The 27,458-nt window shown below is 43.1% G+C and overlaps 2 protein-coding genes across 3 annotated transcripts in view; one reads left to right on the forward strand and one right to left on the reverse strand.

Moving 5' to 3' along the window:
* The window catches only part of CHGB (chromogranin B), a 96,052-nt gene extending 90,156 nt beyond the window's left edge, over positions 1-5,896 (forward strand). For both annotated transcript variants that reach the window (XM_038750932.1, XM_038750931.1), the window contains 3 exons: positions 821-914; positions 2,514-4,381; positions 5,488-5,896. In XM_038750932.1, the coding sequence (XP_038606860.1) occupies positions 821-914; positions 2,514-4,381; positions 5,488-5,571 (2,046 nt within the window). In that variant the 3' untranslated portion in view covers positions 5,572-5,896. The remainder of the gene's footprint in view (positions 1-820; positions 915-2,513; positions 4,382-5,487) is intronic.
* A 4,227-nt stretch (positions 5,897-10,123) lies between these two features.
* On the reverse strand, positions 10,124-27,262 carry TRMT6 (tRNA methyltransferase 6). The gene is made up of 11 exons (XM_038751318.1): positions 27,156-27,262; positions 18,808-18,935; positions 18,398-18,507; positions 17,443-17,534; positions 17,265-17,348; positions 16,539-16,663; positions 15,570-15,916; positions 14,838-14,923; positions 12,512-12,614; positions 12,239-12,325; positions 10,124-11,224 (listed from the first exon to the last, which is right to left on the reverse strand). The coding sequence occupies exons 1-11, from the start codon at positions 27,260-27,262 to the stop codon at positions 11,051-11,053; spliced, it is 1,443 nt and encodes a 480-aa protein (XP_038607246.1). The 3' UTR covers positions 10,124-11,050.
* Positions 27,263-27,458: the final 196 nt, after the last annotated feature.

Genomic DNA, 27,458 nt, shown 5'->3' on the forward strand with positions numbered 1-27,458 from the left:
TCAGAAACCAGTCTTGGTCCCGCTTTGCACATAGTAAGCGCTTAATAAATGCCATCATTCTTCTTCTTCTTATTCCCTTCAAAAAAAATCAGTAGTATTTATTGATGCTTATCTGTGCAAAACACTTTACTAAGCACGGAGAGTACAGTCGAGTTAGTAATAATAATAATAATGGTATTTGTTTAGTCCTTACCATGTGCCAAGCACTGTCCTAAATGCTGGGGCAGATACAAGATAATCAGGTCCCACAGGGGGTCGCAGTATGGAGGGAGACCAGGTATTGAATCCTCATTTTGCAGATGAGGGAACTGAGACCCAGAGAAGTTAAATGACTTACCCAAGGTAATACGGCAAATGAGTGGCAGAACAGGGATTAGAACCCAAGTCCTCCGACCCCCAGGCCCGTGGTCTTTCCACTAGACTACACTGCTTCTCTGTAGACACAATCCCTGCCCTGAAAGAGCTTCGATCTAGCTGGAGAGGCAGACACTAAAATAAATTAGAGAGAATGAGGCAACAGAGTTTAAAGATAGTTACATAAGTGTTGCTGGGGTGGTACCCAAGTGCTTAAGGAGTGACTACCTGCCATCACTCCTACTGTTCACCCCCATCCCAATCAAAGGCCAGGGTCTTGTGGAAGCCATTTCCCATTCGCGCCCCCATAGAACCGAAATTTATGTCTCTGCATTCAAATTTCCCATCTAACCCTGGGACTCGTCCAGAGAAGTGTCCGGTTCATTTTCCAGATTCTAATTTGGAAAATGCTTTATTGCTTTATTTATTTATTTATTATTTGCTTTATTTATTTGCTTTATTCCAGGTGACCCGTTGCATCATTGAAGTTCTGTCAAATGCTTTGGCCAAGCCAAATGCTCCTCCAATCGATCCTGGGTGCAGAGAGATCCTGAGGAAGAGTAAGTCCTGTCCCCAGTTCCAGAAAGGGACAATGCTCTCACTCCAGACTTTTGCTCACAATGATGCGTGGACTCTTTTCACAGTTCATTTTAATTTCATAACAAAATCGCTTTTTGCTTCCAGAGCCATTTTTCAAGCACATGAGAATTAAGAGCAGAGAAAATGCCAGATGTAGGATGTTGTCAGGGTGAGACACTACCTTTTATATTTACTAATATTGCATCTGAATCCTTTTATGGAAATACATTATTAGCTGTGACTCTCCGTATTTCCACTCAGAATCGTGATTTGTAACTACAGCAATGAGTTTTGGCAACGTTCACTAACCCCTTGGACTACGTGACTGAACCAAGCTGTGAATCGCTATTTCAGATCACAATTACTATTGTTATTGTCATTATTATTACTATTAGCTGAGGACCTGTATTTTCTGCATGGCACTGTATAATAATAATAATAATAATATTTGTTAAGCACTTACTATGTTCTAAGCACTGGGGTAGCTACAAGGTAATCAGGTTGTCCCACGTGGGGCTCATAGTGTTAATCCCCATTTTGCAGATGAGGTAACTGAGGCACAGAGAAGCTAAATAACTTGCCCAAGGTCACACAGCAGACAAGTGGTGGAGCCGAAATTAGATCCCACGTCTTCTGATTCCCAAGCCCGTGCCGTTTCCACTTAAGCCATGTTACTTCTCTAATAATGATGGTATTTGTTAAGCGCTTGCCACGTGTTCTGTTCTAAGCACTGGGGTAGATACCAGGTAATCAGGGTGTCCCACGTGGGGCTCACCGTCCTAATCCCCATTTTGCAGGTGAGGTAACTGAGGCACAGAGAAGTGAAATGACTTGCCCAAAGTCACACAGCTGACAAGTGGCGGAGTCGGGATTAGAACCCACGACCCCTGACTGCCAAGCCCGGGCTCTTTCCACTAAGCCCCAACATCTCTGCTACTTTCAAAACACTCTGCTGTAGAACCATACTTGCCTTTGGCCACCACTTTCCAGCTTCAGTCAGGTCTGAGAGTCAGCGTGAGAAAAGGCAAATCAATCAGTCATATTTATTGAGGCTTACAGTGTGCAGAGCACTGAGCTAAGCACTTGAGAGAGTATGATGCACCAGACAAGTAGACACCCTCCCTACCCACAATGGCAAAGGATCTCAATTGCTTGTTAAGATTTGGAAAGACAATAAAGCCTAGCAAAGCCTCTAAACAGTATCGATATTTTTTGGATAACAGAGATTCCTGTTGGTTCCTGGAACCCACCGTGGAATCAAATGCAATTTTAGAGACTATCATAAAAAGCGTTCCCGCTTAGCAAAGTCCCCCAAAATTGGTCTCTTTAGTGTTGTTACCCAAAGAGTTTCCACTGGAGATAGTACCTATCTGAAGTTTCAAAGCCCATAAAGCTTGGATCACATTGCACAAAGCTAACATCATTTTCACCCAACTTATTTTAAAATGGGAAACGTTTTAAGTTTCTTCGTGGCTTAAAACAAAAGCTATGCAACTGGAAGTGGCTCCTCGATACGAGGCTTGTGCTTCTTGAATGCATCGCCAATAACTTCAATTTCCTCTTTTGCTTTATCATTATAGATGGCAAACAGGATATCAAAGAGAAGAAGAATGAAAATGAAAACTCAAAAAGTGAAGCAAGACTGTTAAGGGAAGATAATGGGGAAACCCAGGGCCTCACGGATATAGAGGAAGGAAGAAATCCTGTGGATGAAGAAGCAACAAGGAAAATGGAAGAGGAGGAGCAGGAGAAGGGGGGCCAGGGAAGAGACCCCAGCAAGGAAGAAGAGGGAAGAAGGCATCAAGGCAGTCATTACCTTCATGAAGATCTTCTCCATAAAGAGCCCGAAAAATATCAGGGTGAAAGGAGCATGGAGGAAGAGGAGGAAGAAGAGGTAGAAGAGAAATATAAGAAAAACGGGTCTAGTGAAGAAGGAAGCCAAGAGAAGCGTCGTACTGAAGCATCGGAAGAGGTGCCCCAGGCGCTTCCGGACAAAAGATTCCAGGCTAAAAACCCAGATGAGTTTTTAGGTGAATTTAATAGACATTCACAGAGCCACTCTAAGGAGAGAACACACAGCCATGAGATAAGAGACCACAAGAGTGAGGAAGAGGAGGAAGAAGAAGAGGAAGACGACAAGGGGGCCGAAGAGGAAGAAGAGGAAAGCATCAGTGAAAAACAACTGCGTGACTCAAAAAGCCAAGATTCCCTCCGGCACAGATATTCTGAAGAAACAGATGAAAACGAAGAAGCCGTTGCCGAAGTGGCCAAACGGCGGACGAAGCCCAGACACCACCATGGGAGATCCAAATTTGGTGAAAGAAGGCCTCACTATGAAGAGAGAAGAAACACACTGGGGGAGTCTGAGGAATCAACTGAAGATGGGACGCGTTTCTGGGATAAGAGAGGACGCCATAAAAAGAATTACTACGAGGAGCCAGAGGAGGAATCAAATAATCAAGAAGAGAAAAGGAATTATCACAGGGGACCTGCTTCTGAGGATCTGGAGGAAGAAAAACATGGTGGAAGAGGAAGTGAAGAGTACAGCGAGAAGAGACGGCCCAGTGAGGAAAGCCAAGAGGAAGAAGAGAAAAGAAACTACCGCAGTGGAGAAAGTGAGGAGACCAGGTCCTTCTATGATAAAATAAGGCAGCGCAAAGGAGAAGAAAATGGAGGAGAGAGGTCCCATGCTGGAGAGAAGAGACACCATCGAGGTGAGAGTGAAGATGAGCCAGAGAAGCATGACAGTAGGGACAAGGAAAAGTATCCCAGTGAAGACCAGTATTATGTAAGAGAAAACAACGGAGGCGACTCGAGGAGGCATGTTAGAGGAGAGAGGAGAGAGCGGGACGGGAGCCACTTCATTCATAAAGAGAGAAACAGGGAAGAGAAGCAGCACTCGGCGGGCAGTTTTGAGGAAGAAGATTTTGGAAAGCAGCGGCAGAAGGAAGACCGAGAGAGTGAAGAGAGTAGAGAAGAAACAAGGTTTCAAGAAAAGGAATTCAATACCAACCGTGCAGAAAAGAAGGACAAGAGATTAGGGAGTCAGTTCAGCCCTTACTATCAAAATCTCCGATGGAAGAACAGGCCGGTGGAGAAGAAAGACAATCTGGATGAAGAGTTTCCAGTGAGTGAAGAGGAAAGGAGACGTGGCCTAAACGAGCAGACTTACTTCCCAGAATACAACGATTATGACTGGTGGGAGAAGAAGCCACTTGTAGATAGAGTAAATCAGGGGCACGGTGAAAAGAGAAATCTTCCTCGGATCCCCCAGTTGGGTCTGAAAAGGCAGTATAATAGAGTGGACCAACTGGCTCAACTTCTCAATTATAGGAAGAAGTCAGCTGAATTTCCCGATTTCTACAGCTCTGATGAAGAGATGAAAAAGCGTCACGTGATTAAGAATGAAAAGGGAAGCCTCAATCAGAGACCTCTCACAGAGGAAGAGGTACAGTCACTGGACTTTGTTGCACAAATGTAGTCGATATTGAAGACAAATGAGCTAAAAGCCTCTCAGATATTGGGGAGGGGGAAAATTATGGTGAAGAACCACTATACGTACTGCCTTTAGTAATAATAATTATTATTATGGTATTTGTTAAGTGTTTACTAAGTGCCAGGCACTGTACTAAGCACTGGGGTGGATACAAGCAAATTGGTTTGGACACAGTCCCTGTCCCTCACAGTCTCAATCCGTTTTACAGATGAGGTAACTGAGGCACAGAGAAGTAAAGTGACTTGCCCAAGGTCACACAGCAGACGAGTGGCAGAGCCAGGTTTAGAATCCAGGTCCTTCTGACACCCAGGCCTGTGCTCTTTCCACTAAGCCACACGGCTTCTCTACGTGGAGAGTATCTGCCTTAACCAGATTAAAAGACAAATCAAGCAGGAGGCTGTTGGGGTTTGTTTCCTCCTCTGTTGCTCTTCCCCATCCTTATGGGAGGTTCACGAGTCTCCCATTGACCCAGTGGGAGTTTACAGAGTCTAATAATGAGGTAGTGGAGTTGAAGGGGTTGGACCCCCACCTCTGGAATAATTCTGGATCAGGGGAGATAGCAGGGAAGCATTAATATGAATGCTGAAAGAAGGTGAGGCTTAAGGGAGATCTGTGAAAGTCACTTTTTAATCTGCATTCTGGAGTAGCTTGTGGTTGAAGAGCGACAGTCAAGTCCTGGGCTTCCCAAATCATCATCATCAATCGTATTTATTGAGCGCTTACTATGTGCAGAGCACTGTACTAAGCGCTTGGGAAGTACAAATTGGCAACACATAGAGACAGTCCCTACCCAACAGTGGGCTCACAGTCTACAAGGGGGAGACAGACAACAAAACCAAACATACCAACAAAATAAAATAAATAGGATAGATATGTACAAGTAAAATAAATAGAGTAATAAATAAGTACAACCAAATATGTACAACCACATGTCAGCGGCAATAGTGGTAACCCAAGGCTAGAAATCAAAGGTCTCAGAATGGCACTGGGCCAGATTTGTATCTGGCTCTTAACCCCTCCTTGCATTCGACAGCTCAACTACGTTTCTATCTACACAGGAAAAAGAACTGGAAAACTTGGCTGCAATGGATTTGGAACTGCAGAAGATAGCTGAGAAGTTCAGTCATCCCCGAAGAGGGTGACGACCCACTGGGCTGTGGTGCGATACTTCCAAGCTCTGGTAGTGTAAAACTCCTTACGTACATACTCTTCTTGGGAAGTCTTGTTTACCCAAAGACAGAAAATAGAGTTTACTGTTCACTATGTGTAGTGTTTTACACGTCGGAAATGTCTTTATTTTTGTCAGGATGCTATTGAAGTTTGAATAGCATGAATTTTAGCATACAAACGCTCATGCAAGGCAGACATTTTATTATGCTTGTGACAGACCGTGTTACTGCTTTTCAGAATTATATTTATGTCTGTTTGAAATAATAAAATAAAAATAAAAATGCTTCATCTGTCTGAGTTTCTTTTGTCCTGACAAGGTTGAACGTGCCTTGGAGGCTTGGTGAGCACAGACTGGCTTTGGAATAAACAGTGAGAGCTGTTTCCTTCAGCATCCAAAGGCACAGAGTAAAAGTGAGTTCCCGGTTAGGTGTAATACAGATCATCATCGTCATCATCAATCGTATTTATTGAGCACTTACTATGTGCAGAGCACTGTACTAAGCGCTTGGGAAGTACAAATTGGCAACATATAGAGACAGTCCCTACCCAACGGTGGGATACTGCAGTTTTGACAGTGACCACACTAATCACAAGCATTCAAAAATCTCCTTATTAAAATATTCCCTGGAACATCCCTGTAGACTGTTAGCTCCTTGTGGGAAGGGTGGTGACCCAAGTACTTAGGACAGTGTTCTGTAGAGGAAGCACTCAACAAATACCAAGAATCGTTTGATTCTCATTTCACTCATTTACAGTTGATCTAGGCCTTTTTTCCCAAAGGGTATTTGTTAAGGGCTTACTCTGTGTCTAAAACTGTTCATTCAATCATATTTATTGAGCGCTTACTGTGTGCAGAGCACTGTACTAAGCGCTTGGGAAGTAAAAGTTGGCAACATATAGAGATGGTCCCTACGCAACAACGGGCTCACAGTCTAGAAGGGGGAGACAGACAACAAAACATGTGGACAGGTGTCAAGTCACCAGAATAAATAAAAATAAAGCTAGATACACATCATTAACAAAATAAATAGAATAGTAAATATGTACAAGTAAAATAAATAGAGTAATAAATCTGTACAAACATATATACAGGTGCTGTGGGGAGGGGAATGAGGTGAGGGCGGAGGAGAGGAAAAAGGGGGCTCAGTTTGGGAAGGCCTCCTGGAGGAGGCCTTGGTCAGAGGACTTGGGTTCTAATCGTGACTCCGCCACTTGTCTGCGGTTTGACCTTGTGCAAGTCACTTAACTTTTCTGTGCCTCAGTTACCTCACCTATAAAATGGGGATTAAGACAGAGTCCAATGGACTTGTGTTCCACCTGATGATCTTGTATCTATTCCAGCATTTAGTACAGTGCCTGGCACGTAGTAAGCACTTAACAGATTTCATTAATCCAAAAAAAAAAAACTCCCTAAACCAGAGACAAAACGAACTACCTTGGACACTGTCCCTGTCGCGCATAGGGCACGCGGTCTGAGGGAGAACAGGAGAGCTGAGGCACAGAGAAGTTAAGTGACTCGGTCAAGGTCACACAGCAACTATTTGGCATTGCTGGAATTAGAACCCAGGTCCTCTGACTCCTACGCCCGTGCTTTCCCCTAGGCCGTGCTGCTGCTGCTTCTCCTCCTCCTCCAGCCTTCATCATAATAATTATGGTACTCGTTGAACGCTTACTATGTGCCAAGCACTGTTCTAAGCACTGAGGTAGATACAAGCTAGTCAGGTCGGACACAGTCCGTCCCACATAGGGCTCACGCTCTCAATTCCCATTTTACAGATGAGGTAACTGAGGCCCAGAGAATCATTATAAATAAATAATAGATCCATGTGCACCGAGGGGATGGGAGGGAGGATGTTATGTTGCCAACTTGTACTTCCCAAGCGCTTAGTACAGTGCTCTGCACACAGTAAGTGCTCAATAAATATGACAATGAATGAATAATAATTGTGGTATTTAAGAACTTATTGTGTGCCAGGCACTGTACTAAGCTCTGGGATGGATACAAGCAAATGGGGTTTCACACAGTCCCTATCCCAAGTGGGGCTCAAGAGAAGTGACATGCCCAAGAACACACAGCAGACATGTGGAGGAGCTCGAATTAGAACTATGACCCCTGATTCCCAGACCCGTGCTCTGTCCACTAGGCCAAGCTGCTTCTCCACCAATCATCGCCATTAATGATATTTATTGATTTCTTACTTTGAGCAGAGCAATGGACTAAACAACTGGGGGTAGAACAATACAACAGAGTTGGCAGACGCGTTCCCTGCCCACAACGAGCAAACAGTCTAGACGGGAAGACGTTGCCTTCCTTGACCGGCCTTTTCTTTTCCCTGGCCTGTAAGGTCTCCTGTGGAATCTGGGCAACAGTAATAGCTGGTTGGGAACTGGAAAAGGGAGGCCGCTGCTTCCCTTCTGACGGGGAGAAGGTTCCCGGTCTGACCTGAGATGCTCCTGGGAGATCCAGACTTGGGCTCTCTAGAATCAAGGTGCTCAGAGAAGATTAGAGCTGCTCTATGTACAGTGTAGCGTTTTAGGGACCCAGAAATAAGATTTTAGGTCCCTCCAGAATAGAGAATGGCTGTGGGGGGGGGGGAAAATGACCAGCCCCATAAGGTACTGTGTGATCTGCCCCCCTTTTAGACTGTGAGCCCACTGTTGGGTAGGGGCTGTCTCTATATGTTGCCAATTTGTACTTCCCAAGCGCTTAGTACAGTGCTCTGCACACAGTAAGCGCTCAATAAATACGATTGATTGATTGATTGAAAAAAGTTCAATCACCCAGCCAGCTCACCATGTTCTAAGCTAGGTAAGCTCCAATCCAAGCACCAACACATAATGGAAAGAAACAGAACAAGTGGAGGTCACTGTCAACTCACCTTTCTCACATGAGCGCTCACTCCCTTCTCTCCCTCCCAACCCCCAGCTCTTACATACTTCTCTTTATCCTCTATTACTTCCCCCTATTTGCAACTTTAATATGCAGCCACCACCAGAAGGTAAAGCCTTTGAGGACAGGGATCATGCCTATTACTATTAGCAGCTTGGCTAAAATTTGGTTCAGGAATAGGCTGAAACTAATGTCTAAAATGTCTGTTTTTTCATTCATCTGTTTGGATTTTTTTTGTCCATTAATTATAAGGCGGGGGGGGGGGGGCTATCTGATATAGCTTTTCTGACACCTGGATTTATCCATTTTCTTTTAAAAACTGCTACCTGGATAGCTGACTTTTTCACGATAACTCAGCACGTCATGAAAAAAGGTGGTCCACATAACTGGCTGCTCTCAACATTACTCTTAACAGCGGCCCATTATTTTCAACCAAATACCTAGCAATTCTGAGGTTAAATTTACAGATCGGTTCCCGCGAAGCCCCGGGGGCTGTCGGTGCCCAGCCATTGACTCCTTTAACCATTTTCTTACTACTCTGCCTCTGCGGGGTCTCCTTAAGGCAGCACCATAGTTCAAAACTTAGTACAGTGCTGTGCACACAGTAAGTGCTCAATAAATACGACTGAATTTGAACTGATCACTTAAAAATAAATGGAGAAGGCAAGAATCACCCGCCGGATCCCTCAAAGGGGATAGAGCAGGCTATGGGGATTGAGGGGAAAAAGCAAAGCCCTGCAATGCACCAAAACTCCAGCTGCAAGGTGACATGCACCCAGCAGCAGCTCCAAAGGGAGGGATGCTCTGGGTAAAGGAAGCGTGACAAATTGCATTCTTTTTCCAGCCTTTCAATAACATATGGGCCACAGCTTCTTGCTGGCCCACTGTTGCTGAGCATAGTTGAGTCGTGTTTTATTCTCATTGGGTTACCAACTGATTGCGTGGAGCTATTAAGGAGGGTTGTGCGCAGCCTGCAATTGAATCTATCCCAAACCGGCATTTAGCCAACTGGGCTTTGCTAAATATTTTCTGAACCAGCTTTTGTAGATGCACGGATTTTCTTCTGGGGAAACCCACTTTTTAATTGGCTTTAAAAATGTCCAAATTGTAAAAGGTGCCTTGGAAGACGAGGCTGGTTACAGAAACTCTACCATGATTGACTTCGGTCAATCCATCAGTGGTATTTCCTTAGCACTTACTGTGTACTAAGCACTTGGGAGAGTACAGTGCAACAGAGTTGGGAGACATATTCCCTCCCAGCAAGGCACTTACAGTCTAGAGGTCGAGACTGGTCTCCGTACTCAATGTACTAAAATACTTTCGACCTTTCACGGAGGGCAAGCTTTTGAAAGCAAGTGGGCTCCCAAACTGGGACAGTCATGTGGAAATGTTACCATTTCACATTACCAGTATTTGACAGTGCACCTTGCCAAGAATACCATTCTCTGGCTACTCTTCTCTTGGGACTCGTCCACTGAGACCACACCGAAATACTTACTAAATCTAAGAATAATACTGAGAGCGTTCCACTATGCAAATCCTTAAATTAAGTCATACGGAGCCTGTCTTGGGCATCATCTGACCGTTCTTCCTCACAACAGGAAACGCACATGAAGCTCCAAGCATTCACTGCATTTATTGGAGTTGAAGAAAATTTAACAATCTGGTCACGCTAATGCCTAGCAAACCGTAACATCGTACTTTAATGCAGTATTCAAAAGACTAAGCGCATCCAGGCTTTCAAAAATATTTTATATAGAGAACACATTCACTTTTCATATATTCACATTCCCACAAGGGAAAAAATATAAAAGAAACCATTTCTTTCAGCTGTATTATTGCAAGAAAATCCTGATAGTTTTATTTAAAATGACGAAATTTGAAAAAAAAAAAAAACGAGAAAAAACCCCTACCCATTCCACTATACCATGATGATGATGACAGTAAAATAAATATTTATAACTTCCCTGTCTTCAAATATTAAAAATATTAAGAGTCTACATTTCAGCCTCTAAAAAGCATGTAGTACCATAGAGAAAATACTGGAAATTTTTGGTTCTGCAAATTATAACACAATCCCATGTTCTTTAATAGTTAGGACTACTAACAACATGGGAGAAATACATGATGGGTTTTTTCCTATATCTTTTTTCAATATTTCTCTCTGTCAATTTTTCTCAATCGTTTAAAATGTAATTAAAAATAGTTAGGGTCCTATAGTTGAGGAGAGTCAAACACAGAAAACGCTTTTAGTTGCTTCGATTTGTAAGACAATGATTAGGAACCAAATTAACGACCTGTCATTGGCAATCCTCCTGCCTATGGGTTTTGGATTTCTCTGCAGTACGGTGGACCTTGGTTCAAATTCTTCAGGTCAAACGTCCTTCTTAACAGCCAGTTGTTAAAAGAAAAAAAAAAGCTTCTTTTCTAAAATACCTTTAACTCCTTTGTTTCAAAGGGTGATCGACACGTATTTGTCCCCAGGGCATCAGGAGCGATTAGTAATGACACGGAAAGACGGTTTATTACTAATTTTAGCTTCCTGAGACGTTCTTCCAAAGTTAACACTGAGTCTCTTGAACTCTTCGTTTTTTAGATGAGGGCTCCTCCGTCTTCTGTGACTCTAAAGTGCTGCCATCAGCTTTGAGGTTGTCTGTGACCACAGTAATCCCTGAGAGGAGATAGCCCCCACCGCCACTCATGATCAGTTTGGGATGACTTCGATCGGGCAAAACCTGAAACACAGTGGATAAATGTTAGCATTAAGAGAAGAAGAGGAGTCCTACAGCAGTGCACACATTGAATAAAGATTTAAATGAAGCCTATTTTTTGGGGGGGGGGGGCGGTGAAGGAGGGGAGAGAGGGAGAGGAGAATCCCATTATCTAGTGGCTACAGAAGCAGCCCAGTGTCTTCATGGCCTTTTAGTACACTGCATTCCCAAAACACAAGGGAATGTACAACAGTAAAACAGGCAGGGTTGTTTTAGCATCCCTTTGGTGGAGGGGGATAAGAAGATGAGGAAATCTAAGTCTTGGTAGATCTCTGACCATTTGGGGCTGGAAGGGGGCAACGTACACCCATCCCCAGGTGAAGGAAGTCGGGTGGGAGTCGGTGCAGTTTTCTGTGGAACTACTTTTTTTTTGTACAAAAAAGGTGCTTTTCAGTTATATTCTCTGCAGAACCACTGTTCTGGAAAAAAAAAAATCCCCAAGAAGTGAGTTGAATACTACCAAATCCCACCCTCCGGCAAAAGAACTCCACCAAAATAACAGAACAAAAAAAACTAGAATAATAATAATAATGGTATTTGTTATGTGCTTACTGTGTGCGAAGCACTGTTCTAAGCATGGGGGGGGGATATAAGGCGATCAGGTTGTCCCACGTGGGGATCAGTCTTCATCCCCATTTTACAGATGAGGGAACTGAGGCACAGAGAAGTGAAGCGACTTGCCCAAAGTCACACAGCTGACAACTGGCAGAGCCGGGATTTGAACCCACGACCTCTGACTCCAAATCCCGGGCTGTTTCCACTGAGCCACGCTGCTTTTCTGTGTGGTCCCTCCACCTTCCTCAGAAAGTTGACGGGAATGAGGGCCGCACTCTCCACCCTCCGGAGAAAGGGAAATCAGGAGCAGAGGACCAATCCTCCCGAGCTCCCTATTGGGGTGCTTTGAACCACGCTGATATACATAATCGACTCACCTCACACAACTCGGAAAGGGTCACGTTGATGGGCAACTTTACATACCTGATAACTTCTGAGCCAGGTTTCCGACACCTTGAGGTTAATGACACCGCCCTTTTCACGCAGTTTTGTGTAGCATTCTAACAATGGCTAGAGAACAAAGGAAAAATTACCACTGATTCAAAACTTTCTGGGAGGCAATGATGGCGACTGAACCTTTTTCGTGTTTCTGGCACTGTTTCATCACTCCCTGCCCTGGCCCCTGCCACTACTGTACTTCTTTACCCAGAGGAGTCCCATCAAATCTAAAATTGAAGCCGCGAGCATTAGCATTACCTCTTTATATTGGCAATAGACGACGAAAGGCCTTGACGGAGCGACAAATTCCAGCAAAGAAAGTAACAGTGGAGTTGGATGGAACCGGCTGGCTACAATTAAGCTGCAAAGAAAACGTTACACAAATTATTTTTGTACCTTCCAAAAGTAGAATCATATTCAAAAATCATCATGCTTCTGTAGACTCAGCTTTCTAGAAATTCGAAATCCATGTCCATTCCTCGATGACTTAAACCGGACCAACAACTCACTGGCATTTGGGCAACTCCCTAGGCCAGCCACGGTTTTTGCCCTTATACCCTTCTATGCAAGTAAGGATATCAATATATGCTTGAATTTGTGCAGAAAATTGATTAAAACCAGACGGAGGCCTCACTTGTATTCAAAGTGCTGGGTTGTTTATTTATTAAAAATTAGTCAATTTCCTGGCGGCGTGAATTGTTTTAAGTCTGTATCTTTGGACCTCAGGTCTGCATCACAATCAAATTTGCCCAGTTGCTCTTAAAATACAAACTAAAAAGTACACTCTGAAATACGAAGTATCGATTTTAAGTTTCAAAGAATTAGATTACTAAATGTGAAGCAGCTAAATCACTGTCTCACCCACTTTACTTGAAGTAGGCGTTACGTTTGGTCACAAAGAAAAATGGAGAGATGGAATTTCTTTGGGAGGAAAGGAAATTCTAAAGGAAAAAAAAAACCCAACTACCCAAATCCTATACCCCTCTTGAGGGCAGGAGTTGTGTCTTAACCTCTATTGTACCCTTCCAATAGTTCGGTAGGGTATTCTGCACAAAGTAGGTGCTTACTACGATTATTAGAAAACATTTCAGATGCTTGAAATATGATTATTCAGATTATTTTTAACTAGTGGTTCCAGAAAAACAACAAAAAGCAACCAAACACCTTCTCCTCTTTGGCTGTATCCCCTCTGTGGCAAGACCACAGGCCTAGGAGTCGGAGGACTTGGGTTCTAATCCCAGCTCTGCCACATGTCTGCTAGGCAAGTCACTTTACTTCTCTGAGCTTCAGTTACCTCATCTGTAAAATGGGGACTCCATACCTATTCTCCCTCTTACTTAAACTGTGAGCCCCATGTTGCATAGGGACCGTGCCCAACATCAGTAAATACATTTGAATAAACTTGCATCTACTCCAGCGCTTAGAACAATGCTTGACTCGTAGTAAGTTTAACGAAGATCATTACCCTTCGGCCCCCTCCTCCCCAGCTCCCCCAGAACCCAAGATTTCTTCACCCCTCTCCTTTGAGGGAAGAATTGGCTGGCCTGTTAATGAGGTCATCGTCAGTATTTACTGAGTGTCTACTGTTTGCTGAGTACTGTACCAGGTGCTCAAGAGCATTAACATAGAAGACATAGTGCTCTTGGAGGAGCCTAAAATTTAATGGGGGCCTCAGAGAGACAGACACGATAAACATACCATGGGAACAAAGGGATAACACATAGAGATGATCACCACAAAAATAAATGAGAAAGGGAGATTATAAGCAAGTTCAAAGGGTAGCAAATGGGATGAGGTGATAAGAAAAGTAGGGAAGTGGGGAATGCCTGGGGACAAAGTGGCATTTAGGAGCCCTCTGAAGGTGGGGAGGGAGATGAATTGGTAGATTTGATGGGGAAGGGGGTGGAAGAGCAAGGGGTCACAGAAGGGAGAGTCTGGAATGAGCAAGTGCTAGAAAGAGAGAGGATTAGGAAGAAGAGGGCAATGGATAGCCCCTGGAGGTTTCTGAAGATGCTAATGATGCAGGTGAATCACAGCAAGTTTGAGCGAATGAAGCTTAGAGGAATAAACAAAGGGTAATCTTTGAAGAAAAGTGGAAAAAAAAAGTTAGTCCTTGAAATCTGGTTTCATTTAAAAAGTTAGGAAGTTGATCCTGAGTCCTTTCATCAAAACGACTGTGGCCAAAGCCCAGTTAAACAAGACAGTGCAACTTCTGGTATTTTTGCCCAGCGCTAGGACTTTTAATGTCTAGAGTTCAGGACCTTGCCATTAGGGAACAAGACCCTACAAACTGAACCAGAAGACCAAGAAGAAATAGTGGCCCACCAAAGGGCCACTTTTTTGCTGACGATGGAAACCAGGTGATTAAGTAAGTAGTCCCTCAGGGCAAAGAGAAGAGTAACCTCTTTGTGATCAGATCCTGATTAGTTCAAGTAGGTCATCATCACTAGTGAGGAATCAGTGTGATAGGATGACCATAAAATGGCCTGGCTCTTAAATGGCAAGAAAATCCTGTGGACTAGCTCACGTGGTACTGCTCACATGAAAAATCTATCTTAATCAGGTAACATCACAGAACACATACCCATCGGCATTCTTTTCATTCAATAAAGCAGAGGCTTCGATTTCTCTCTTCCTCTGTTCTTCTTGTTTTCTTTGCTTTTCCTGGGTCTTGGAAGAATAAGTAAGAGCAAATGAAATAAATCCACGTACCCTGGAGCAAGCAGAGCTGATTCAGTCTGACACTGGACCTCCATTCCGGTTTACTCCACAACTAAGCTTCTTTACTCTTAAACAGCCTACAATTGTATCGGGCTGAACTGACCTGGGTAACTTCATCACACCCTCACACACCCACCTCCCCCCATTCCCCCACCATATTCCATACTTGCAATTGATTTCTCCTACATTAGTGGAAGAGATGATACCTGAAATGGCATTCCCGACAGAACGCCATCGCCTATTACAACCGATCTATTCCTAGGCATGTTACGGCCCCTATTCTACCACCGTGCTCTATAGATTATGAATATTATAACATAAATGACTAGTGCCTTTCTCCAAGCACTATCTGACCCAAAGGTAAAAGCCTCTGAATCCAACAAAATAAAGTGGATGGGAACCCTGACAATCTGACACGGTTGAATGAGGTGAGTGGATGAAACAATAGCATTCTTCTCCTCCTCCTCCCCACTTCTAGACTCTAAGCTCATTGTAGGCAGGGAACCTGTCATACTGTACTCTCCCAAGCATTGAGAACAGTGCTTTGCACAGAGTAAGCGATCAGTAAATAGCATCGATGGATTCTTCCCCTTACCTTATCTTTGCTATCCTTATATTCTGGGTCCTCTGTACCAACTTCCATTGTTTCTTGATCTTCAGCATCGTTACTGTCCACTACTACTTCAGCAATGGATTCTTCTTCAGCCTCCTGCAGGGAAGTTTGTTTCTCATCAAGAGCTCCATTGCTCTCTTCTACCGAAACACTGTCTTTGGGTTCTGAGGGCAAAGTCTCCGAAGAAAATGTTCCAGCTAGAAGACTGTCCACTTTGCTGAGGGGGAATTCATAGAGACTGTTGAAAAATGATTCTGGAAACCCAAAACAAGCTGTTGCTGCTCTAACGGGACCACCTCCAGGATACATTTGAATAATGGATCCAAATCCTTAAAATAAAGATTGATCATTGTTATTAAATTGACAGAGATGTTTCTTAGATATGGTACTTAATAACTAATACCGCTGACAATACTAACGCTAGCAACTCCCAGGTTCACTGTTTGCGAGATTTCAAGTTGTGCCAACACTTATTTTCAACTCGAAAGGCAGCAGAGTTGCTTCCCACCTACCCCCAACCTAGAAGGAGTTTCCGCTGATAATCACAGGGTGGAAGCTGACTCATGAAGATGAACTGGCCCAGACAATACGGCAAAGGTGAGGTTTGGAGACAGAGAAAAAGTGGAATAGGGGTTTCTCTGGCTGCTTCCTCTTCACCACCTCTACCAAACATGACTGTGAAATCACAATCTTCCCTGAAGATACTTAAAGAGATGCATTCAAAGTGGGACGGTTAACTGTGGTTCTGCTTGGAGGTGTGTGTGAGAGAAGGGTGAAGTAACCAACTTCTTTTGGTATCATAAAGTAACAGAATTTTGAACATTATCAACAAAACTCTGGAACGGGAGGATGTCCTGTGAGATTCCCTGAACAACCCGTTACCAAGATAAAAAAAGTATTTATAGCTTTTAATCCCTTATTGGGGCCGTTTGAATATCTGGGTTTGGTTACCTCCCATTCGCTCCATTACTGCTCCCAGCACCAAGCCAGCACAAGTCTCCACAACGATCATCTTATTGCCAGCACGGATATTTCCCAAAGTCAACATCTGAGCTAGAGTATCATATCGCAAGTGGCTAAGAAATAATAACAACAACAATCAATCAATCAATGGTACTTATTGAGCACTTACTATGTGCAGAGTACTGAACAAAGCACTCGGGAGAGTATGACACAACAGTAACAAAAACGGTGGTATTTGTTAAGCCTACTGTGTTCCAAGCACGGAACCGAGCAATATGTTAGACACAAGAAAATCAGGATAAACACAGTCCCACAGGAGGCTCACGGTCTAAGAGGGGGGCGGAAATAAGTATTTAATCCCCATTTTCCAGATGAGGAAATTGAGAGGCACAGAGAAGTGACTTGCCCCGGGTCAAACAACAGACAACTGGCAGAGCTGGGGTTGGAAATTTGATTTCCAAACCTGTATTCTTTCTATTAAGCCATGCTGCTGCTCAAGAAGACATTCAGTGTTAATCTTTAAAGCTTAGTTATATACCTGTAAAAAGTATAAAGCAGCACCTAGTATCAAAGCAATCTGCTAAAAGGGAAAGGATATTGGGCTCTGTCTTCTTGAAGAAGCTACTGCTTAACCTGAACTCACAGGTACATGATTTGTTTGGCCCAGAACCACTATCTTATTCAATTGAATTTTTGAAAGGAAAATGGACTTACTTAATTTTCCCAGGTTCTCTTGCATAGTACATAATTGAAAGAATGCGGGTAGATGGCTTCACAACAGTAATGATTGCCTCATATCTGGGAAAAAATGCAGAAAGATGATCCTTTTCAAGACAGATTTGTTTTAAAAACTCAATCTCCAAGAACCCTTCTAATGGCAAACTTAGCTTACTTCTTCTTCTTCTTCTTTATATATTTATCTTGGGCAAATTCTGTCTTGTCTCGGAATGTCGTACTATTCTCTATTAGCTGTTGAACTATTTCCTAAAGAAAATGAAACAGGGTTTTCCTTTTTGAAAGAAATAATTCACCTTCACATTTAAACTTTAAACCAGGGTTTAATGCAGAAAGGCAGTCTCACTTTCCTTCACCAAGCCAAAGGCAGAGTCAAGTCACCATCGCTGACCAACAAAAGTACTGATATTAATCAGATATCTATTTAAGCTTCCAGCAAACCAATGTGGCAAGAATGCTTTTCAGCTGTATTTAAGCTTTTATATATCAGTAAGTAGCAACAGCACAGGAATCATATTTTAATTTCCATCAGTGGCAACAGGATGCTTGGAAGAGCAATGCGCCCCAGTTGACGCATCCATCTCAAGTTTAGGGTTGGGCTACTGAACAGCCCTTACCTTTACCTTTTTACATCCTTTTCTTTCCCTCGAGAAGCCCATGAACATCTCCAAACTGCATGTGACTCTCCATACAGTTTGGAACTGCACAACCTCCTTTGGGAACAGAATCCACGTGCTTACCATAACATGCTGTCTGCGAAAAGTGCTATCCTAGATTGGTTCTGAACCTACCTTCTTCAAATTTCAATTTGGTGATGTGGAATAAAGTAACAATTCCCTGTTCCCCCTGTCAGCACCCAACATGATTTAATAACTTGAATCATGTCCCTTTTATTTTTCCAGAGTTGGGTCCTAATAATAATAATGGCATTTATTAAGGGCTAACTGTGCAAAGCACTGTTATAAGTGCTGGCCTTCATTTGGAAGCTTCTCTACCCCTGGGAAACTCTCAAAGGACTAATACCCGCCACCTCCCACCCCACCATAAAAAACAAAAACAAAACAAAGCAAAAAAACCAACGAAACAAAAAAAAAAAACCCCTTCAAAATCACCTCTCCTTTAATTCCTTTGTCCTTCAAAGCTTTTATGTCATCCTGGGTAAGCTTCTGAGATTTCCCATCATCGATTATATTTCGATTATCAGTACCCGCTTCTTTAGTTTCTAAAGGAAAGAAATATGAGTGCAAAATAACCTGATATCTTGTTCATTTTTAGGACAAACTTCTCATGCCAAAGGAGTAAAGCACTTAATTACTTCTAAGATTGAAATAGTGATCTATTTTTTCACATAAACTAAGACGGAATTTACAACCAGGGCTGACAAGGACACTAGTCACAATGACTGAACTGAAGAACACTACTCCGCTCTGCTTTGGGAAGTCAGTCAATGGGACTGGTCGGTTTAGATATAAGAACGACATTTCTGGGGAAATTGGGAAAAGAGAAGGGGAGAATCACCTACCCGTACTGGTCTCTTCCACCTTTTTCTTGGGCAGAAGGCTTCCGCCACTTGACACTTCAAATGTCGTTCCATAACTGTGCCCAATAACATTATCTAAATAGAACCACTGCTTTTCAAAGATAACTTTTCTGAAAAGGATTGTGAAGAGAGAGAGAGGTTAAGATGGGGGCAGGGAACTCTGTCGTATTGTACTCTCCCAAGCACTTAGTCCGGTGCTCTACACACCGTAAGCATTTAATAAATAGCACTGAGGATGACGACAATGGTGCGAATAAGATACCCAAACTTGGATACACAAAGGAAAAACTGATGGCCATGCATTTCCCAAAGAGCATCTATCGGTATTCAGTCATTTTCAAATACTAGGACATAGTTTAAATTGTCATTACTTGTCTCACAATGAACATTGGGATATTTTCTGATTAAAAATGTGGTAAAAATACCAAGCATATATGGCACTGCTCAATATTTATATACTATTCAATACATCAGAGGAAGCAAGAGAAGCCTGTGGGTTCTTTAGCCAGGTGCCACCACTTATCTGCTGCGGTGACCTTGGCAAGTCATTTAAGTTCTCTGTGCTTGCGTTTCCTTCATCTGTAAAATGGTGATTTAATATCTATTTTCCCTCCGACTTGGACTGTGAGTCCCATGTGGAACAGGGGATGTGCCCGACCTGATTAATTTGTATCTACCCTAGCACTTACTACAGTGCTTGACACAGAATAAGTTCTTATCAAATGCCATCGTTATTACAAATGAGCATTTTCTAAAAGTGAAAAGAAAAAGAATTTGAGTTCATCACAAACAAGTCCTTTGTGCGACTAACCAGCCTGTTAAAAATAAAACCTTGCAATAATATTTTATAGCTAGGCTACTAAATTCATCCATAAATTCAGAGTTACTGGTTTTTACTTCAGCTCACAGCGTTTCCTAGAACTTTTCTTTTTTCCTTTTTTTGGTAAAGGAAACTTTTAACAGGAGATGGACACTGAGCGAGCTGGAGCCGGTTCCTCCGTATACATTCCCTGCGGCCCACCGATAAACAGAGATCCTAAAAGCTTACCAGGGACCCAGTGTCTCCCCAAAAAGTCAAGCAAAGAGTTAGGAAGGGAGGTCATGTCAGAAATGAGAAGCAGCGTGGCTCAGTGGAAAGAGCACAGGCTTTGGAGTCAGAGGTCATGGGTTCGAATCCCAACTCCACCACAAGTCTGCTGTGTGACCTTGGGCAAGTCACTCAACTTCTCTGAGCCTCAGTTACCTCATCTGTAAAAATGGGGATTAAGACTGTGAGCCCCTCGTGGGACAACTTGATCACACTGTATCCCCCCCAGCGCTTAGAACAGTGCTTTGCACATAGTAAGCGCTTAACAAATGCCATTATTATTATTATTAAATGAGTCAAGGCATTGGAAACATGTTTGTGGCTCAAATGTTTGGCTAAGACACCCTTTCCCCACTCCCCATTCTGGACCTGGGAAAGTGGGGCGAGAGGAGCAGGGGTGCACCAGTGAGCTGGGGAGAAGGAGGAGGAAGGAAAGGAGGAGGAAAAAGAGGAGGAGGAAGAGAGGGGGAGGAGGAAGAGGAGGAAGAGGAGGAGAAAAAGGAGGAGGAGAAGAAAGAGGAGAAGAGAAAGAGGAGGAGGAGAAGGAAGAGGAGGAAAAGGATAAGGAGGAGGAGAAGGAAGAGGAGGAAAAGGATGAGGAGGAGAGGGAGCAGGAGGGAAAAGATGGAGGAGGAAGAAAAGGAGTAGAAAGGAGGAGGAGGAGAGGAGGGGGAGGAAAAGGAGGAAGAGAATAATAATGATGGTATTTGTTAAGCACTTACTATGTGCCAAGCACTGTTCTAAGCGCTGGGGGAGATACAAGGTAATCACATTGTCCCACATGGGGCTCACAGTCTTCATCCCCATTTTCCAGATGAGGGAACTGAAGCCCAGAGAAGTGAAGTGACATGCCCTAAGTCACACAGCTGACAAGTGGCAGAGCTGGGATTAGAACCCACCACCTCTGGCTTTCAAGCCTGGGCTCTTTCCACTGAACCAATGCCATCATCATCATTATTATTACTATTACCCCAGCGGTTGGAAAAGTGCTTGACACACAGTAAGCGTTTAACAAATGCCATCATCATTATTATTACCCCAGCACTTAGAACTGGCACATAGTAAGCGCTTAGAACAGTGCTTGGCATATAGTAAGCACTTAACCAATGCCATCATCATTATTATTATTACCCCAGCGCTTAGAGCAGTGCTTGGCACACAGTAAGTGGTTAACACATAGTAAACGCTTAGCAAATGCCAACATTATTATTATTATTATTACCCCAGCGCTTAGAACAGTGCTTGGTGCATAGTAAGTGCTTAACCAGTGCCATCATCATTATTATTACCCCAGCAGTTAGAATAGCGCTTGGCACATAGTAAGCGCTTAACAAATGCCATCATCATTATTGTTATTACCCCAGCGCTTAGAGCAGTGCTTGGCACACAGTAAGCGCTTAACACATAGTAAACGCTTAGCAAATGCCACCATCATTATTATGACTAACCCAGCGCTTGGCACATAGTAAGCACTTAACCATTGCCATCATCATTATTATTACCCCCGTGATTAGAACAGCGCTTGACACATAGTATGTGCTCAGAACAGTGCTTGGCACATAGCAAGCGCTTAACAAATGCCATTATTATTACTACCCCAGTGCTTAGAACAGTGCTTGGCACATAGTAAGCGCTTAACCAATGCCGCCATTATTATTATTAACCCAGTGCTTAGAACCGGCACATAGTAAGTGCTTAGAACAGTGCTTGGCACATAGTAAGTGCTTAACTAATGCCATCATCATTATTATTATTACCACCCCAGCGGTTAGTGCTTGGCACATAGTAAGTGCTTAGAACAGTGTTTTCATTCATTCAATCGTATTTATTGAGCGCTTACTGTGCAGAGCACTGTACTAAGTGTTCGGGAAGTGCAAGTTGGCAACATATACAGATGGTCCCTACCCAACAGCGGGCTCACAGTCTAGAAGGGGGAGACAAACAAAACAAAAGATATTAACAAAATAAAATAAACAAAACAAAACATATTAACAAAATAAAATAAATAGAATAAGTACAAGGCAAACAAATAAATAAGTAGTGTAATAAATCTGTACAAACATATAGACATGTGCTGTGGGGAGGGGAAGGAGGTAAGGCGGGGGGATGGGGAGGGGGAGGAAGGAGGGGGCTGAGTGTGGGAAGGCCTCCTGGAGGAGGTGAGCTCTCAGTAGGGCTTTGAATCAATCAATCAATCGTATTTATTGAGCGCTTACTGTGTGCAGAGCACGGTACTAAGCGCTTGGGAAGTACAAGTTGGCAACATATAGAGACAGTCCCTACCCCACAACGGGCTCACAGTCTAAAAGACTGAAGGGAGGAAGAGATGTACTTGGCACATAGTAAGTGCTCAGAACAGTGCTTGGCACATAGTAAGCGTTTAGAACAGTGCTTGCCACGTAGTAAGCGCTTAGAACAGTGCTTGGCACATAGTAAGCGCTTAGAACAGTGAAGAGAAGCAGCATGGCTCAGTAAAAAGAGCCCGGGCTTTGGAGTCAGAGGTCATGGGTTCAAATCCCAGCTCTGCCAATTGTCAGCTGTGTGACTCTGGGCAAGTCACTTCACTTCTCTGGGCCTCAGTTCCCTCATCTGTAAAATGAGGATGAAGACTGTGAGCCCCCCGTGGGACAACCTGATCACCTTGCAACCTCCGCAGCGCTTAGAACAGTGCTTGACACATAGTAAGCGCTTAATAAATACCATCATCATTATTATTAGAACAGTGCTTGGCACATAGTAAGCGCTTAGAACAGTGCTTGGCACATAGTAAGCGCTTAACAAATGCCATTACTATTATTACCATTATCCCAGGGTTTAGGTCAGTGCTTGGCACATAGTAGGTGCTTGACAAATACCATCATTATTATTAGTAGTAGTAGTAGTCCAGCGCTCTGTAAACAGTAAACAGCGTGGCTCAGTGGAAAGAGCCCGGGCTTAGCAGTCAGAGGTCATGGGTTCAAATCCCAGCTCCGCCACTTGTCTGCTGTGTGACTTTGGGCAAGTCACTTCACTTCTCTGTGCCTCAGTTACCTCATCTGCCAAATGCGGATGAAGACTGTTTAAGCCCCCTGTGGGCCAACCTGATCACCTTGTAACCTCCGCAGTGCTTAGAACAGTGCTTTGCACATAGTAAGTGCTTAGTAAATGCCATCATTATTATTACTGGAACAGTGCTTGGCACATAGTAAGCGCTTAGAACAGTGCTTGGCACATAGTAAGCGCTTAATAAATGCCATTATTATTATAAGGCGGGGGGGTGGAGGGGAGATGAGGGGGAGAGGAAGGAGGGGGCTGAGTGTGGGAAGGCCTCCTGGAGGAGGTGAGCTCTCAGGAGGGCTTTGCACATAGTAAGCACTTAACAAATGCCAACATTATTATTATTATGGGGCGGATGGAGAGGGGGAGCATATAGTACCAAACACACTGACAAAATAAAATAAATAGAATAGATAGGCACAAGTAAAATAAATAGAGTAATAAATAGGTACAAACATATATACAGGTGCTGTGGGGGAGGGAAGGAGGTAAGATGGGGGGGATGGAGAGGGGGAGCATATAGTACCAAACATACTAATAAAATAAAATAAATAGAATAGATAGGCACAAGTAAAATAAATAAATGAAGTAATAAATATGTACAAACATATATACATATATACAGGTGCTGTGAGGAAGGGAAGGAGGTAAGATGGGGGGATGGAGAGGGGGAGCATATAGTACCAAACATACTAACAAAATAAAATAAATAGAACAGATAGGCACAAGTAAAATAAATAGAGTAATAAATATGTACAAACATATATACAGGTGCTGTGGGGAGTCAGAGGTCATGGGTTCGAATCCCGACTCCGCCACATGTCTGCTGTGTGACCTTGGGCAAGTCACTTAACTTCTCTGAGCCTGAGTTCCCTCATCTGTAAAATGGGGATTAAGACTGTGAACCCCACATGGGACAACATGATCACTTTGTATCCCCCCCAGCGCTTAGAACAGTGCTTTGCACATAGTAAGTGCTTAACAAATGCCAACATCATTATTATTATTATGGGGGGGGGGGATGGAGAGGGGGGAGCATATAGTACCAAACACACTAACAAAATAAATAGAATAGATAGGCACAAGTAAAATAGAGTAATAAATAGGTACAAACATATATACAGGTGTTGTGGGGAAGGGAAGGAGGTAAGATGGGGGGGATGGAGAGGGGGAGCATCTCTCCCCCTCGTCCCTCTCTCCATCCCCCCCATCTTACCTCCTTCCCTTCCCCACAACACCTGGATATATGCATATATGTTTGTACATATTTATTACTCTTTATTTATTTATTGTATTTGTACCTATCTATTCTATTTATTTTATTTTGTTAGTACGTTTGGTTTTGTTCTCTGCCTCCCCCTTTTAGACCGTGAGCCCACTGTTGGGTAGGGACTGTCTCTATATGTTGCCAACTTGGACTTCCCAAGCGCTTAGTACAGTGCTCTGCACACAGTAAGCGCTCAATCAATACGATTGATGATGATGATATAGTACATAGTAAGCGCTTAATAAATGCCAAAAAATAATAAATACGATTGGCTGAATGTTCATGCGAAGAAATAAATACGATTGGCTGACTAGTAAGGCCCTGCTGACAGCTCACCTCCTCCAGGAGGCCTTCCCAGACTGAGCCCCTTCCTTCCTCTCTCCCTCCTCCCCCTCTCCACCCCCCCATCTTACCTCCTCCCCTTCCCCACAGCACCTGTATATATGTATATATGTTTGTACATATTTATTACTCTATTTATTTATTTTACTTATACATATCTATTCTACTTATTTTATTAGTATGTTTTTTTTTCTCTGTCTCCCCCTTTTAGACTGTGAGCCCACTGTTGGGTAGGGACTGTCTCTAGATGTTGCCAACTTGGACTTCCCAAGTGCTTAGTACAGTGCTCTGCACACAGTAAGCGCTCAATACGATTGATGATGATGATGGTGATATAGTACATAGTAAGCGCTTAATAAATGCCAAAAAATAATAAACACGATTGGCTGAATATTCATACGAATAAATAAATACGATTGGCTGACTAGTAAGCGCTCCGTCAGTAGGATTGAATTTTTTTTTCTGTCTCCCCCTTTTAGACAGTGAGCCCACTGTTGGGTAGGGACTGTCTCTATATGTTGCCAACTTGGACTTCCCAAGCGCTTAGTACAGTGCTCTGCACATAGTAAGCGCTCAATAAATACGATTGACGATGATGTAGTACATAGTAAGCGCTTAATGCCAAAAAATATTGGTACAGTGCTCTGCACATAGTAAGCGCTCAATAAATGCGATTGATGATGATATAGTACATAGTAAGCGCTTAATAAATGCCAAAAAATATTGGTACAGTGCTCTGCACATAGTAAGCGCTCAATAAATACGATTGATGATGATACAGTACATAGTAAGTGCTTAATAAATGCCAAAAAATATTGGTACAGTGCTCTGCACATAGGAAGCGCTCAATAAATACGATTGACGATGATACAGTACATAGTAAGCGCTTGATAAATGCCAAAAAATATTGGTACAGTGCTCTGCACATAGTAAGCGCTCAATACGATTGATGATGACATAGTGCATAGTTAGCGCTTAATAAATGCCAATAAATATTGGTACAGTGTTCTGCACATAGTAAGCGCTCAATAAATACGATTGATGATGATACAGTACATAGTAAGTGCTTAATAAATGCCAAAAAATATTGGTACAGTGCTCTGCACATAGGAAGCGCTCAATAAATACGATTGACGATGATACAGTACATAGTAAGCGCTTAATAAATGCCAATAAATATTGGTACAGTGCTCTGCACATAGTAAGCGCTCAGTAAATACGATTGACGATGATACAGTACATAGTAAGCGCTTAATAAATGCCAAAAAATATTGGTACAGTGCTCTGCACATAGTAAGCGCTCAATACGATTGATGATGACATAGCGCATAGTTAGCGCTTAATAAATGCCAATAAATATTGGTACAGTGCTCTGCACATAGTAAGCGCTCAATAAACACGATTGACGGTGATATAGTACATAGTAAGCGCTTAATAAATGCCAAAAAATATTGGTACAGTGCTCTGCACATAGTAAGCGCTCAATAAATACGATTGATGATGATGATATAGTACATAGTAAGCGCTTGATAAATGCCAAAAAATATTGGTACAGTGCTCTGCACATAGTAAGCGCTCAATACGATTGATGATGACATAGTGCATAGTTAGCGCTTAATAAATGCCAATAAATATTGGTACAGTGTTCTGCACATAGTAAGCGCTCAATAAATACGATTGATGATGATACAGTACATAGTAAGTGCTTAATAAATGCCAAAAAATATTGGTACAGTGCTCTGCACATAGGAAGCGCTCAATAAATACGATTGACGATGATACAGTACATAGTAAGCGCTTAATAAATGCCAAAAAATATTGGTACAGTGCTCTGCACATAGTAAGCGCTCAATAAACACGATTGACGATGATATAGTACATAGTAAGCGCTTAATAAATGCCAAAAAATATTGGTACAGTGCTCTGCACATAGTAAGCGCTCAATAAATACGATTGATGATGATGATATAGTACATAGTAAGCGCTTAATAAGCGCTCAATACGATTGATGATGACATAGCGCATAGTTAGCGCTTAATAAATGCCAATAAATATTGGTACAGTGCTCTGCACATAGTAAGCGCTCAATAAATACGATTGACGATGATACAGTACATAGTAAGCGCTTGATAAATGCCAAAAAATATTGGTACAGTGCTCTGCACATAGGAAGCGCTCAATAAATACGATTGACGATGATACAGTACATAGTAAGCGCTTAATAAATGCCAAAAAATATTGGTACAGTGCTCTGCACATAGTAAGCGCTCAATAAATACGATTGACGATGATATAGTACATAGTAAGCGCTTAATAAATGCCAAAAAATAATAAATACGGTTGGCTGAATGTTCATACTAATAAATAAATACGATTGGCTGACTAGTAAGCGCTCCATCAGTAGGATTGAATTTTTTTTTCTGTCTCCCCCTTTCAGACTGTGAGCCCACTGTTGGGTAGGGACCGTCTCTATATGTTGCCAACTTGGACTTCCCAAGCGCTTAGTCCAGTGCTCTGCACACAGTAAGCGCTCAATAAATACGATTGATTGATTGATCGATTGATCGAAAGGGTTCCCCGCCCCCCGGCGTCACGCACTTCCTCCGCTGCACTTGGACGGCTTTGAAGACGTCCTGCCGCCTCAGCACCACGAAGTCTCCATCGCGGACGCGGTGAGGGGGAGGCCGCTCGGCGGGCCCGGCCATGACACCCCCGGCCCCCTCAGCCCCCTCAGCCGCCTCAGCCGCCGCCTCGCGCCGCCTCAGCCTCAGCCGGGCCCACGTGCAGCCCGCCACTTCCGCTTTCCGGCCCGGCAACCGGGCCCCGCCCCCCTACTTCCGCTCCGTTTCCGCCCCTCTGATTGGCTCCCGCTCGCCCCTCCGCACACACTTCCGCCCTTCG

This window comes from Tachyglossus aculeatus, chromosome 9 (genome assembly GCF_015852505.1).
Source record: "Tachyglossus aculeatus isolate mTacAcu1 chromosome 9, mTacAcu1.pri, whole genome shotgun sequence".
Classification (NCBI taxonomy): domain Eukaryota; kingdom Metazoa; phylum Chordata; class Mammalia; order Monotremata; family Tachyglossidae; genus Tachyglossus; species Tachyglossus aculeatus.

Coding starts and splice junctions, on each gene's coding strand:
- TRMT6 (XM_038751318.1), bottom strand. CDS start 27,262: ATGGCCGGGCCCGCCGAGCGGCCTCCCCCTCACCGCGTCCGCGATGGA. Junction 18,936..27,155: donor GTCCAAGTGCAGCGGAGGAA/GTGCGTGACGCC, acceptor AATCCTTTTCAG/AAAAGTTATCTTTGAAAAGC. Junction 11,225..12,238: donor CCTGGCTCAGAAGTTATCAG/GTATGTAAAGTT, acceptor ACTGTGTTTCAG/GTTTTGCCCGATCGAAGTCA.